The sequence below is a fragment of the Amblyomma americanum genome, chromosome 4, assembly GCF_052857255.1.
Source record: "Amblyomma americanum isolate KBUSLIRL-KWMA chromosome 4, ASM5285725v1, whole genome shotgun sequence".
Taxonomy (NCBI): Eukaryota; Metazoa; Arthropoda; class Arachnida; order Ixodida; family Ixodidae; genus Amblyomma; species Amblyomma americanum.
The window spans coordinates 79,034,392-79,048,775 of NC_135500.1; the positions used below are offsets into that span (position 1 = coordinate 79,034,392).

A 14,384-nucleotide genomic window follows, 5' to 3' on the forward strand; every position below is an offset into this window, starting at 1 on the left:
TTTCTCGTTGTCCACAAGTGAGCTGCGAAAAGAGCTGCAAGACGAAAAAAGAAAACGCAGCCAGTTAGAAGAAAGTTTGTTGCAGGCAAACAAAAAGCTGAAAAAAGCTGCAAAAAGAACAAAACAGCTCGAAGAAAACCTTACAACGTTGACGGCAAATTTGAGCTTCCTAAACCAGGACCAAAAGGCTGCCTTGGAAAAGAAAAACCGGAAGAATTGCTCCTGGGGTGCCAACACGATCAAGAAGGCGCTACAGCTTAAGTTTGCACGTGGTTCGGCCGGCCACGACCTTTTATTGGAACAAGGGCAGCCGCTTCCATCTAGAAGGACTCTGTGCCGGAGACTGCAACACTTAACCTTCCTACCTGGTGTGCTAACAGAAATTCTAACTTTAATGGAAGCCAAAGTGGCTGCAATGTCTGAGATTGAAAGGGACTGCGTCCTTTTCCTAGATGAGCTGGAAATTCGGAGAGGTGTGGACCTGGACCGTAGCAGTGACTGCTTTCTTGGCAAGACCACGCTCCCCGAAAGTGACCAGCCTGCCAACCATGCCCTTGTTTTCATGGTAGGTGGTTTGAATACCAGATGGAAGCAAGTAATAGCCTACCACTACACAGGTGCGTTTGTCAGTGGAGATAAGCTCAAAGACTTTGTCTTTCATTTAATACAGTTGTGCACCCAGATATCACTGCGCGTGGTATGTGTCACTTGCGACATGGGTAGTTCAAATCGTTCCATGTGGAGGTCACTGAACCTGTCGAGTTCTCGCAGTTCTGTAACTGTTTGTTCTGTGCCACATCCATGTGACAGCGAAAATGTTTTTGTATTTCATGCCAGACCCTGCGCATGTGCTAAAAAATTTGAGAGGGCATTTGGTGCGAAAAGATGTGATGCATCTTAACGATGCCATCGTCGCAAGGTTCAAGTTGCCCAGCAATGAAGTGTCGATCGCTCATGTGGAGGCTGTTCTAAAACTCGACACAAACCAGTTGCAGGTCGCATCGAACTTGAGCAACATCCACATATCTAACGGTCATTTTACAAAAATGAAGGTAGGGATAGCGGTTCAGCTGTTTCGTGAAGCCCCAGCAGCGATTAGATATTACATCGAAATCGGGAAGCTGTCACCTGAAGCAGAAACAACTGCGTGGTTTTTTGGAGTAACTTTTAAATGGTTCACAATAATGACTGCTCGCCATCCCTCTGTCGCTCTCAGTTTGAAGAATGAGAGTAAATATGAGGAAGCCATTGCACATCTCAAACTCACAATGGAAGTCATCGAAGGCTTGGGAATAGGAGTAAGAAAAGTGTGGAAGCCAAGCCAGGCAGGGGTGCTCATGTCAACAACAGTAGTCCTGCAGCTGCACATCTTTCTGCTGAAAGAACGCCGGTACAGTTTTGTTTTGACTGGGAGGATGGTCCAAGATTGTTTGGAAAACCTTTTTTCGGTCATCAGAATTATTTCACCTGTGCCGAGCCCATACGACCTAAAAAATGCACTCAAGATTGTAACTGTCAGCCAGTTCCTCAAAGTTCCGAAAACTTCAGGCTACGACATCGATGACAGCACTTACCTGGTTGATTTTTTTTCGGCCGAAATCAAAGAAGTTCAGCACGAAGCTGAAGTGCACGAAGGACTTTCAGCATGTGATGAAATTGAAGCAATAGAGTCATTGACAAGAGCTGAAATCGACATCGTCGCTCACCTGGCCGGGTTCTTGGTAAGGCCCCTTGCGCTTTCCGCAAGGTCCTGCGCCCCGTGCACACGAATGCTTCTTTCTGAAGAGGTACGAGAGGAGCATACCCTAGTGCAGTTAAAAGAATATAATGCTGGAGCCCGTAACCTTGTATATGTGAGCGAGCAAGTTCTTGACTTTGTTTCTTCGTGCGAAAGTCTCTTTAAAAACCTATCGGAACAAAAAGACATCTGTCGTTTGAAGAGTCCAATGAGTGTTGTTGTGTTGTGTTGGGTTTAATGGCACCTAAGCAGCTAAGGCTATCATGCGCCAGGCTCAAGGTATATGAACACTTTTCTGTAGGTGGGAGGAAACATGGTTGTTTAGAGGACTTAAATTGCTATTACGTTCTGGTAGTAATAAGAGAAAGAAGAAATTTTATAAATGGCTAAAAATAAACGCTTTCAAGAAGGTCAGAAAACCTCAGTAGCCATCCTTGGCTGGGCAAGGATCCTGAGGCTCCCAACCATTCAAATACCCACCTCAGCCCTCTTCTCATGGAATGAGAAAATGGCTGAAATGCATCACATTTTAAAGCAAAGCTCTGGATCAAAGTTTACAGTTTCTGAAGAACATCTGCTTCTTTTAAAAAGCTAAAAACGGAAGATATGTTAACAATGGCATTTTCGCCTAAAAGCAGCGCTGGGTGTAAAGGAATGTATTCATTATAAAACTTCGTAAAGTGCTTATTTCTTAGTTTTTCGAGTTTTGCACAAGAGAATAAAATATGGTTTATTGTTAGTTCGTCTCCACATCTTTCACAACGAGGTTTGTCTTGTTTCGTTAGTAAGAAATTATGTGTAATGTGTGTATGTCCAATGCGGAGACGACATAAAATTCAATAAATCGTTCCTGGTGCCTACAGGTCTTCCATTCACCCAGGACAGGTTTTACAAAGTGCAGCTTGTTGTTAACCTCGTTGTCCCAAGAGGCCTGCCATTTTTCTCTCAATTTATTCTGGACTGACTTGATGCAGTCCTTATGCGGTATGTTTACTGGTTTTATTTTTGCGTTAAGGGCAAGTGCGGCGCTTGCATCAGCCCTCTCATTTCCGCTGATGCCCACGTGACTGGGAACCCAGCAAAACTTTATTGTATGTCCTTGTGAATCAGCTCGTATTACATTATGTATTATGTTTCCTATTAAGGGTTAAGTTGCATTTCTGGGGTTTATTGCTGTAATTACGCTGAGGAAGTCACTGTAGATAACACTGTTCTGTATGTTTTTCTTCAATATTTGTTCTACAGCTAGAGCAATGGCGTAGCATTCTGCTGTAAATATTGAAGCGCACTGAGGCAGCCTGACTACTTTTTCCCATTTCCATTGCACTATCGCGCTCCCTACATAGAGTGCTGTCTTAGATCCATCTGTGTAGAAATCTGTGCAATTCTTGTATTTTTCGCTTACTCCAAGAAACTCTTGCTGTATATATTCCAGTGGGGTATGTCTTTTTTGAATGTGTGTCAGTGCGAAATCGCATACACCAGGAAACAAGTACCAAGGTGGCAACCTATCGGGTCTCTGGGCAACATCAGGAAGTGCATCTAGTATGTTTATTTCTTGGCATATTTCTTCAAAGCGGAGGAGCAATGGTTTTACAGCTTGAGGTTTGTTGGTGAACAGTGTTCTGGATGGGCATTTTGTAACTATGGTGTAACAAAGATGTTTCGGTAGCGACCTTATTTTCAGTACGTATGCACAGAGGTAAGCATTGTTCTCCTGTTGGTGAGGGTCGGTTCATTTGCTTTTACGTGAAGGCTATTTATGGGTGATGTTTTGTAAGCACCAGTTGAAAGGCGCAACCCGAGGTTTTGTACTGGATCTAGCTTTTTAAGGTATGATGGCCTCGCAGACCCATACACTATGGATCCATAGTCTAACGAAGAGCGTACTAGAGAGCGATAGATGTGCAATAGGCACCTCCTATCGGATCCCCAACGCTTCCGTGAGAGTACTTTAAGTATATTCAGGGATTGGGTGGCTTTCTTTTTTAGGGTGTTTATATGTGGTAGAAACGTTAGCTTTTTGTCAAAAGTTAAGCCTAAAAATTTGTGTTCTTGTTTTACTGGAAGTGTGGTGTCGTTCAAGTGGAGGGTGGGATTAATCTGCAGTCCTCTCTGCAGCGAGAAAAGAACCGCAACAGTTTTCTGTGGAGAAAACCTAAATCCATTTCTGTCTGCCCAAAGTGCTAATTTGTTTATTGTGAGTTGTAGTTGCCTCTCACAAGTTGCCAGGCTAGAAGATGTGCATGCAATTTGAAGGTCATCAACGTAGACCGAGTACATAATGGACTGTGGAATTATACTGGTTAAAGAATTCATTTTTACTATGAACAATGTAGTACTTAAAATGCATCCCTGAGGAACGCCGTTTTCCTGAGTAAAATTATTTGAGAGGGTTGCGCCTAGACGAACTTGGAAAGAACGGTTGGATAAAAAGTCGCTCAAATATTTCAGCATCCTCCCGCGGATACCAAGCTCTGCCAGGTCGCGAAGAATCCCGAACCTCCAGGTCGTGTCATATGCCTTCTCCATATCGAAAAAAACTGAAAGGCAGTGTTGTCTGTGTATAAAGGCCTCTCGGATTGTGTTTTCCAGGCGGATTAAATGGTCGACTGTGGAACATGTTTTTTTAAAACCACATTGGTGGACATCAAGAAGCTCTCGGGATTCTAGAATAAACATTAATCTAATATTTATAACACTCTGAAAAGATTTGGCAAGACAGCTTGTAAGGGTTATAGGCCTGTAACTGTTAGGGGAGGTTGGTGGCTTTCCTGGTTTTAGAAATGGAACAATAATGGCTTTTTTCCAAGCAGCTGGTATTTTCCCTACTACCCATATTTTGTTAAAAAATTTTAACAGAACTTCTACAGATTGCTCAGATAGATGGGATAGCATTTCATAATGAATTTCGTCGGGGCCTGGTGCAGTTTGTTTACCTATAGACAGTACTCTCTGTATTTCTTGAAGTGTAATCAAATTATTGTAAGGCTCGTTTGTGCTGCCTGCCGTAGGGAGTCTTTGTTTTTCGGTTGTGTTTTTGTATTTTAAGAATGACTGTGTATAGTGGGAAGAACTAGAAACCATAAAAAAATGTTGCCCCAAAATGGCTGCTTGTTCTTTAATACTTGTCTGAATTCCAGGATCCGTCAGCAGAGGAAGGGTGAATGGGGAATAGCTGCCATTTACTTTTCTGACCTGCTCCCACAGTTTTTTTGATGTTACCGAGCTGTTTATGGACGACACATAATTTTGCCAAGACATTTTTTCCACGTTCCGCCGTACATATCGGGCTTTAGCTTTTGCCTTTTTGAAAGCTATTAGATTTTCGTGAGTAGGATACCTACGAAATACACCCCAGGCCTTATTTTGTTGTTTTTTGGCTTCCCAACATTCTCGCGTCCACCATACCTTGTGGTTCTGGCGCACCACGCCTGTGGACATGGGAATAGCTAGCCGTGCAGCATCGATGATACGCTTTGTAAGAATTTCATTGATTTCATCTATGCTAAGTGTTTCTGAGTAAACGTCCTCTAATCTGGCCTTTTCTCTAAACAACGCCCAATCAGCTAGATGTAGCTTCCATCGCCGTGGTTTGGTTGGGATGACTGCAGGTGAGGATGATAGGTTTATAAAAACTGGCAGGTGATCACTCCCAAACGGGTTGTCTAAAACGTCCCACATAAAATCACTAAAAACAGAAGGTGAACAAAAAGACAGGTCTAAACTGCTCATTTTCCCAGACGTTGGGGAACAGTATGTGGCCTTTTTCGTATTTAAAAGACATACATTATTCGTCAGGATAAAATCTTCGATTATTTGACCTCTAGCGTCACAGCGTTCGCTTCCCCACAGGGAGGAGTGAGCATTAAAATCCCCAAGTAACAGATATGGCTCCGGAAGTTCTCTGATCAGTTGCTGTAGATCATGGAGTGTTAACGTAAAATGTGGAGGAATGTATACGGAACAGATTGTTAGTGTTTTGTAGCTTACGATACTGACTGCAACCGCCTCAAGTTTTGTTTTGAGTTTAATTTCTTGAGCAGGGACACCGCTTTGAACGACTATCGCGACGCCTCCCGATAGCCGATTTGCCTGCTCTCGATCGCGTCTAAAAGTTTTATAATGTTTCAGGATATGTACATGTTGTGGACCAAGATTGGTCTCCTGAAGACATAAAGCTGTGGGTAACATTGACCCTAAAATATGTGTTATGTCGCTGTAATTCCGCATAAGTCCTCTACAATTCCAATGGATTAAAAAAGCCATGTTTATGTTTTTGAGAGGAGATGAAAGGGGATTTACTTAAGTAGTGGGCAAGTTATTAGGGGCCTGTCTTTTTTCCGCTCAAGACAGCTGTTCCGCCTCTGTAGTGGAGGCGGAGTGGCAGTTATATCCATCGCCTCGCGTGAGGCGCTGGAGGACCGCGGGGAAGCCGTGGGTTCGTGGGTTTCAGTCCTCCCCCGGTAGGGGGAAGTCCTGCGGGATGCCGACGCATGGACAGGCGCTCCCTGCTTTGACACTGGCAGGGCAGCTTTCGCTGACCCTGCCTGGGGCGTGAATGGTCCTGCCATTGGCTCGATGGAAGTGGCCTCGGCAGCGACCGGGGTGCTGTGTGGTGCACCGCCCCTGCGCACCACATCAGCAAAGCTGGATTTTGCTGTTAAGGAGAACTGGTTGGTAACGGCAAATCGCCTTCTTGCTTCTTTAAATGAAATGTTTTCCTTGGTTTTTATCGTGATAATCTCTTTTTCCTCCTTCCAGGACGGACAGGCCCTGGAGTATGCAGCATGTTCTCCTTCGCAGTTAGCGCAGCGCAGGGCTGCGTCACATTCCTCAGAAACGTGATCTTTGGAAGCACATTTTGCGCACGTTTTGCGGCCGCGGCAGCTCTGTGAGCCGTGGCCGAACCTTTGGCAGTTGAAACACCTGCGAGGGTTTGGTATGTATGGTCGTACATTGATTTTCAAATATCCCACGTCGATTGTGCCGGGCAGGGTGCTGGTGTTGAACGTCAGGATCATGTGTTTTGTGTCTATTTCCTTGTTGTCCTTCCGGATTTTGATTCGGTGGACATCTATGACGTCTTGGTCGATGAGCCCTTCGAGCATTTCTTTTTCAGTTATGTGAAGAATATCATTTTCCGATATTACGCCTCGGACAGTGTTTAGTGAGCGATGAGGAGTCACGGAGACCGGGATTTCCCCTATGGACGTTAGGTTGGAGAGCTTAGAATGTTGGACATTGTCACACAGTTCGAGCAGTAAGTCGCCGCTGGCCATTTTTGACAGCTTATAACCAATGCCTAGGGTTTCAGTCAAGCACTTTGACACAAGGAAGGGGGATATTATTCTTGCCTGTTTATCTTGTTGTTCACTGTGGATCACATGATATTTGGGGAAAGTTACTTTTCTTTTTTGAAAGAAGTTGTCTGCCTCGTTCCGCCCTCTTTTGAGAGAGCGATCAGATTGTGAAAGTTGGGGAGCCATAAAAAAAACTTTGTTTTTCGGTCATGGTGCCAGCCACCCACCACGGAGTCCAACAAGGGGACGGGACAGGAACTTGATAGCAAGTCCTGCCCACGCCAGCTGTACACCTCAACTATAACCAAATATGACGCAACTCAGGGTAGTTGGTCACACAAGGTTAACCCTCGCCGCCAGGAAAACAGGAAAAACCAAGGAGTGAGTAGGATATAGGAGAGTTGTGAGACAGAGATAGGAAAGTGAAAGATGGAGAGGAGGATAGGAAAAGGCGACTGCCGATTCCCCCCGGTCGGGTCAGGCCAGAGGTGCCGTCTGCAGGAAGCTAGGGCCAAAGAGGTGTGTTGCTTCCGCCAAGGGGCCTTAAGGGTCCAAACGCTCGGCATCGGCTCAACCACCAGGATCCCCTTTTCCCCGGACACGGCGATGCCACGCACGGCGAGGCGCGGGTGCTCGGGTCCGTGGTGATGCACAGTTCACCATCATCCCCTTGCGGGGATGTCCCTGCGGATGCTCGGGAACCCGCGGTGTCGCCACTCACCGTCGCGACGCCTGCAAGCTGCAGGCGCCCCCCTGCGGGGAAGAGTCCAATGAAGACCATTAAATGCCTTATCGAACAAACCGTTCCCATTCCGGCGGTTGATTGCGCGGAACACCCAAATCTTATGAACAGACTGTTAGAGCGGTTTGTGACGATGCGCCTGCGCATTTACTTGCGTTGGCTAAGCCAGCCAGAAGAATCGGATGATGGGTACGGCAGCAAAACTGTCGCTGGCACAAACCTTGAATAAACTGTTTAAGAGATGTCTCCTCCTAGGCATGCACCCAGAGGCAGCTTCAAGCGGTTGATGGATTATTTTGAAATAAAATGCTGTGTACATCACCGTGTGGCAGGAGTCAAAGTTTGGTCTACTCATCACGGATAATCTTTTTCTGCTGCGTCTATTTTACTGTCTACAATAGACGACTGCGATGCAAAATATTTTTGATATGCGCGGCTGACTAAAACGTCAACTAGTTGTTCATCTGCATCAACAGACGCAGTTAAAGCCGTTTGCATGTCATGCACCTTATAAACTCCGTCATGTTCTGGCAGTACAAAAGGCATTGCTCTATAAAACAGTCACTTCAGTTAAAATAACCGCTTTGTGCATCTGAGAAGGCCAAAAAGTAAGTGCTGTCCTAGCTGCACAGTGGTCATTTGCTCTAAAAGCTGCGCTTGCAAGCAAACGCTAGCTCTTTTTTCATTTATATCACTAAGCAAAAAGTGCTCAGAACTGTGAGCATATATGCAGAAACCTTATACAGCTCAGCCTGCTAGCGAAAGCGCCTTCTAAAGAAGGATACCGGCCGACGCTCCGTATCCCCGCATTTCAGCGCTTGCCCCAAGATGGCGCCCACGAAGGTCGTGTCTCCACCCTGTACGGCGCAGCGCTGGCATCGAGGCACCCTACCACATGCGAAATGCGCAGTGCCATCTCGTTCACAAGTTGAGAGCACGACCTACTCTATAGGCACCCTGCACCCGCCAGGCACCGCCACCGTCGACGCTGCGTTCAGCGCCCCTCACGGCCAGTTCCTCGTCCCTGTCAGGAAGGCTCGCCTCGCGACTTCGAAGGGATGGCGTCTGCCAGCGGCGTGCCGCTTATTGTAGAGGCGGGATTTCGCGCTATTCACGATGCGGAAAAATTCTTTAGAGGAGCAAACATCAAGAAAGGCACGAAGCTTTTTGAAGCAGGACACGTACACAACGTGAAAGAGGTGGTGTCGTGCGACGGGAGCGAAGTAGCAGCCCGGTGCATTGCGCAGACGAGCATCACTGCGCCATCGAAAACCATCAAATTAACGGTAAGAAATATTTCTATCTAATGTCTGTTAGCGCTGCGATCTTACTTTATTTTTTTTTTATGTAGCTATCTTCCAGTAGACAGCTTGTTGCCGCGAGCTGCAGTTGCAAGGCAGGCGTCGCAGGCAAATGCAAACACACTGCTGCCGTTGCCGTGTATTTGGAGCATTGTGAAACGCTCTCTAAAACGAGCCAACCGCAAGCCTGGGGTGTTCCTACATTTAAGAAGGTTTACCCTAAACTTTCGAAGACGGCCAAGCGGCATAACATTGAAGGTAACTAGAAAACTCCAGTTTTTGAGCAAACGGCGCAAACCTGACTTGATAACATTCCCGTTTGCAGCACCTTCGGTTTTCGATATGAAATTCCCTGTTGAAACTATCCCTTGAAATGATGTACCCGCTGTGTAATCTGCCGCTCATATTTTTTTCATTTTTTCAGCAACTGCTAGGTCGTTATCGCTGCAACACGTGCGTCAATATTTTCGGGATATCAAATGTCCAATAAACGAGCTTTTACAAGCAGAAGAGGATGAAAGCTGTGGTGAAGCGCCTGTGCGCACTGAAACTCCTGCCGGCAACGTAAAACTTTTTGACTGGGATTGTTCAGAAAAGGAGTACCCCAGCTACTTCATGCAGGATTCTTGCGGAAAGCTTGTGCTAAAAAAGCGGAATTTCACTGCAAGGTTTGTTTAATTTCTACACAGTTAGGACAAGTGCCCTGATTCTTCGACATTAGGATATGTGATTACTGTACTAAATTATCACCCAGTCTTTCAGATGTGGAGGCAAAGATTTATGAGGAATATGTTGCTGTTGCCCCTGAAAACGTGCCTTCACTGTCCAAAAAGACGCTGGACGACAAGGCGCAGTGGAAGCGAGCTAGGATTCCGGGCATAACTGGAACAAAGGTAAGCGATTCTTTGCTGCGTAAAATTTGGGCTTCCTCAGGTGTGAGCTCGGACGAGTTGCGAAGTCAATGACCGGAAATCGCAGGTGCAAGAAGTAGGAAGGGTTCCAAGAGATCCATTAGCATTCCTCGGCGTCTGTTGAATGTGCCATGAGTTAAAAACCTGTCTAGGAGGTAATGCAAGAGTCAAGCAAACGCCTTCCGCACGGGTTTGACCATTGTTAGACTAGAAACCGCGCGCGCGTGTTGGCCGTCGCGAAGGGTGGGCCCCGCAGTGGCACAGTCCTTGGAATGGCAGCTGCGGAGCCGAACGAGCTCCGCCGAGGGCCTTAAACCCCGAATGCAGAAATGTAACTTCGCTCGCGCTTCGACTCAACTTCGGCAAGTCGAGTCGAAGCGCCAAGGCGGCTTCAGAACGGCCAAGTTGGGTTTCGTGTTTCATAGATGCTCAACCTGACTTGCTTCGTCAAGTTAAGCGCGTGCTTGAAAGCGAGGGCGCATTGCTCGTCTGGGGATGAGAGTATTGAACAATCTATTATAATAATGCCCATTTTGCTCCTATAAAACAACGCATCTCGTTCAGCAGTCATAAACAGGCACTAGGTGTGAGTGACCTGCATAAAATTGCTAACAATAAAAACTACATTTCAGTGCTACCCGCTGCTTCCACTTGATTGACGTTTTTGGCTGGCAACGTGCTCCACATTGAGCCAATCCTAGTTGAGCCATAGCCAGTTTTTCCCATGCTTTTCCTGCTCCCAGCGGAGACCAGCGCCTCAGTTCACTTTCGAGGAAAAGGAATTGTTATTGTGTTTGGTTAACGCACGTCGGCATATATTAGAGTGCAAAAAAAAACGGTGTGTCGTCGCTGGCAAAAAAAAAAAAACGCCACTTGGAAGGAAATTGCCGGGCTGTTTGACAGCAATCACGGGGTGACCCGACGTGACCCCAATCAGCTCAAGAAATGCTGGGCCAACCTAAACAAAAGTCCAAGGAAGAGGACGCGAGGAAAAAGAGAGATCGCCACAAGACAGGTGAGCGCGGCTTGCAGGCCGTTTACAAATGTTTGTTCCTGCATGCTTTGTATGCCATGGATAAGGGCATGATTATTCTACTTCGGTCGGCGTAAGCAGCGTGGACTGGAATGCATAGTTTTTTAGGAACAGTGTGATAACACGTAAATGGGCACGTAATAACATTTCGGTGCAGTGTACTCTGCTTTATTTACAAACGCAGATGAATGCAGCCTGCGTTAATCGTGTAAATAATGCCCAAGCAGTATCCTGTACAGCCTCCGTAATTTTTAAAAACTACAGAGAATGTTTGCTACATTCAAGTCAGTACGAAGGCATGCGATTTCTGCTGCATAGAAGACTATGATGAGCGGGCAGTGCAGTGGGACGGAGGGCTCGCGCCAGGCCAGCAGCGAACTGACAACGGACGATTTTGCTCGGAGTTGGGACCATTCGCATACTATCGCGCCGCGAAGCCAAATTGGGTGCACCGTAGATCAGACGGTGTCTACACTGGCGACCTTCATGTTCATGAGGAAACTTGCCGCGCTATTGACAGTTGCTTGGTACTATTGAATATCCGGAAGGCTGTACATACAACTACCTACCTTTACTCATTCCTGGCACTGCTGGGACGGGTGGCACAAAAACGTAGCGAAAACAACACACAGTTGCATGCATTGGTGTGCCTTTGGTTGCTTCTGTGTGGCACTTCATGAACAAAATATTTTAATGGCGCATTGCCTATAAATTAAGAGTAGCTTCACTGTGTGCGGTGTCTTTTTTCTTTTCAGGAGGAGGGTCAGCTCAATGCACTGTGAGCGCTCAAAGTGAGCAAGTCATTGCTGTTGCCAGCCACATAATGACCAGGGTAGGCAACCAGACTGACTCTGATGGAGGCATTAACCTGCCACCAGTGGCAAGTTTGCCTGTTATAAGATTGTTGCAGCCAATGGTGGATGGAGCAGGCAATGAAGAATTCCATTATGCAGGTAAAGAAAGCACTTTGCATGTTGTAGAAAAACAGCACTCCTCTCTTTATATTCCTTTGATGACAACGGCAGCATGTACTGTCAATTGACGCTGTTTCAATGTTTTTTATTGCCTTGAACCTGCTATGAGGACTGTACAGTTCATCTACAACAAATTATAAAAATCTCATTTAATACAACACTGTGGAAAGCTGCTCTACATGTGGTTGGCTGAATGTTTGTGCAGATAAAGGCTGCATTGGTTGACAGTGCGAAAGGATGACCTGCTCCAAGCTGCATGTTGTTGGACAGCACTCTGAAGGCATTTTGTCTTGACGGCTTACATTCATGTGAATGGTATGCTGTGTTCCTGTAGCGGAAGGCGAGGAGTTGGTTAACCGTCGGACACCGAGGGAGCAAGCATTCAGTGCTGCAACCTGAACTGCATTCATTACGACATTCTCTCCTGATGATGTTTTTGAGTCTTGTTTGCCATTCCTGCCTCACTTTAAACGAATGCCAACTTTAATGCAGTTTCATTATGCATGCACTCCTTCACATAAATTTTCATATTTCTGTGTACTTGTACATGATGGTGCTCCAGGGATAAGGTAACAACATTCTTGTTGTGAATAATGGTGCAGCTTGCCTATGTGTAATGCTCGAAGCCTTTTCGAATTTGGCTGCTAGTTTCAAGGAAATTGTTAGTTTTGCAATGCAGAGGTTTCACTCGAAGCACATGTTTTCTGTGGCCCTCAGGCTCAGGCTGCAGTATTTGTCACCTTTCTTGTATGCCTCACCTTGGCATTGGTGTCGCATATATGCGGCGAAGCAAGCAGGCAGGCATTACAAGGAAACCTTTGCAAAAAAAATGAAAGTGGGTTAGCTCAGCTACGCCAGGATATACAAAGTGAAAGCTGTCGGCGTTCATTGGCATTGACAAAGTTCTAGACGCTGATGATTTTGAAGAAAGGAAGGGCGTATAACTGGCTCCCTGGGCCAGAGGACACGCATGAGTACAAACTAGCAAATATACTAAAATTAAAAAGAAACCCATTGAAAGAGCAAAAAAGCTGCAGGTGCAGAGTTAGAGGATAACCACATGTGTAAAACTCGGGGCCTGGGTGGCTATCACTATTGTATCAGCAGAAAAAAATAAAGTGAGGTCATCAGGCATAATTCAGAGTGAAAGGTGAGGAATATCGCAGAACAAAACAGAATGACTAAACTGGGGCCCCCAGAAACAACGGCAGCTATTTGGCGCCGAGAAGGGCAAGTGGTGCCTTATATAAGAACATTATAAAGCTTTCGTTATAATTTCTCTTCACCAATTGACCCAACAATCTGTGCTATTGAGGCAGACAGCTAATGTGTTGTAAGCTTAGATTTGTCCAACTAATTTTTACCTTTTCTTTATTACAGAAGACGACTGGGAACCTCCGCTCGTGGATGAGCCGCAGTCACCAGCGGCTGCTTTTGGTAAGGGTGGGGCAACTCCAGAAGCAATTGAGCAGGAGAGCAATCTCTTTTTTCCTGCTGTGCAACCTGCTGATGCTTCCAGCACAGCTGCAGCAGGCTGCAGCAGTGCTACAGTTGCTTCTGGAGCTGCCACTGGTCCCACTACTGCTGAAGCAGTGGCCACCGGTGACGCTGGCAGGGCTCCAAGAGGGCGGATGGCCCTTTTCGAAAGGTCTCTGGCAGATGAGAACGACTATAGAGCGGTCTTACTGCGCGAAGAGCATGGACTGTGTCTGCTGCTGATGTGAGAGGACCACAACAGTATTATGCAAGAGCGGCAGGAGAAAAAACTCCTTGATATCCAGAAAAAAAAATTGGAATTGGAAATCTTAGAAATTGAAAAACAAATCAAACTTGAAGAGCTTCGTAGGCTGCGAGAGGCACCAGAATAAACGGTGCCTATGACTGAATGAAACTGGAATGCTGTGTGAATGCTTGCACAAATATTATGTGGCAAATCCACATAACTACACTTCATTTGCACATGTACCGTTTTAAGCACATGACTCGGTGGGAACAGACATACAGCCCCGTCACCACCTTGCATGCAAGTCTGACAAGCTATCGCATAGCAGGAGGCAGGTAGGATGGTTGCGTGGTACTTCTGCTGCGATGGCTATATGGATCTTTGGATGCAAACAGCAATTTATTCATAGAAATACGCATTGCTGTATGCTACAAATATGGCTGCTCTAGGAAGGAAAAACCTCCCCTGGCATTGCTTGCAAAACCAACCAGTAGGGAAAATTGCAGGCCACATTGTTAAAATTTTCATGTATAAAAAGTCAACAATATTGGCTCACGCAAGTCAACACCACATAAATGCTCAAAGGCCAACACCGCTCTCTACTCCTTCCATTATCTTTGCTGTCTCATCTAACCTAAACCCTCGCAGCTAGTGCCTCC

At 46.1% G+C, this 14,384-nt stretch overlaps 1 protein-coding gene across 3 annotated transcripts; it reads left to right on the forward strand.

Moving 5' to 3' along the window:
• Positions 1 to 10,377: 10,377 nt before the first annotated feature.
• On the forward strand, positions 10,378 to 13,976 carry LOC144128067 (uncharacterized). Of its 3 annotated transcripts, none has more exons than XM_077661123.1 (3): positions 10,378 to 11,010; positions 11,784 to 11,981; positions 12,208 to 13,976. In XM_077661123.1, the coding sequence occupies exons 1-3, from the start codon at positions 10,941 to 10,943 to the stop codon at positions 12,225 to 12,227; spliced, it is 288 nt and encodes a 95-aa protein (XP_077517249.1). In that variant the 5' UTR covers positions 10,378 to 10,940; the 3' UTR covers positions 12,228 to 13,976. The 3 variants fall into 3 exon arrangements, with proteins under 3 accessions (XP_077517249.1, XP_077517246.1, XP_077517247.1); XM_077661120.1 differs by having other exon boundaries at positions 13,383 to 13,976; XM_077661121.1 differs by having other exon boundaries at positions 11,784 to 11,860; positions 13,383 to 13,976.
• Positions 13,977 to 14,384: the final 408 nt, after the last annotated feature.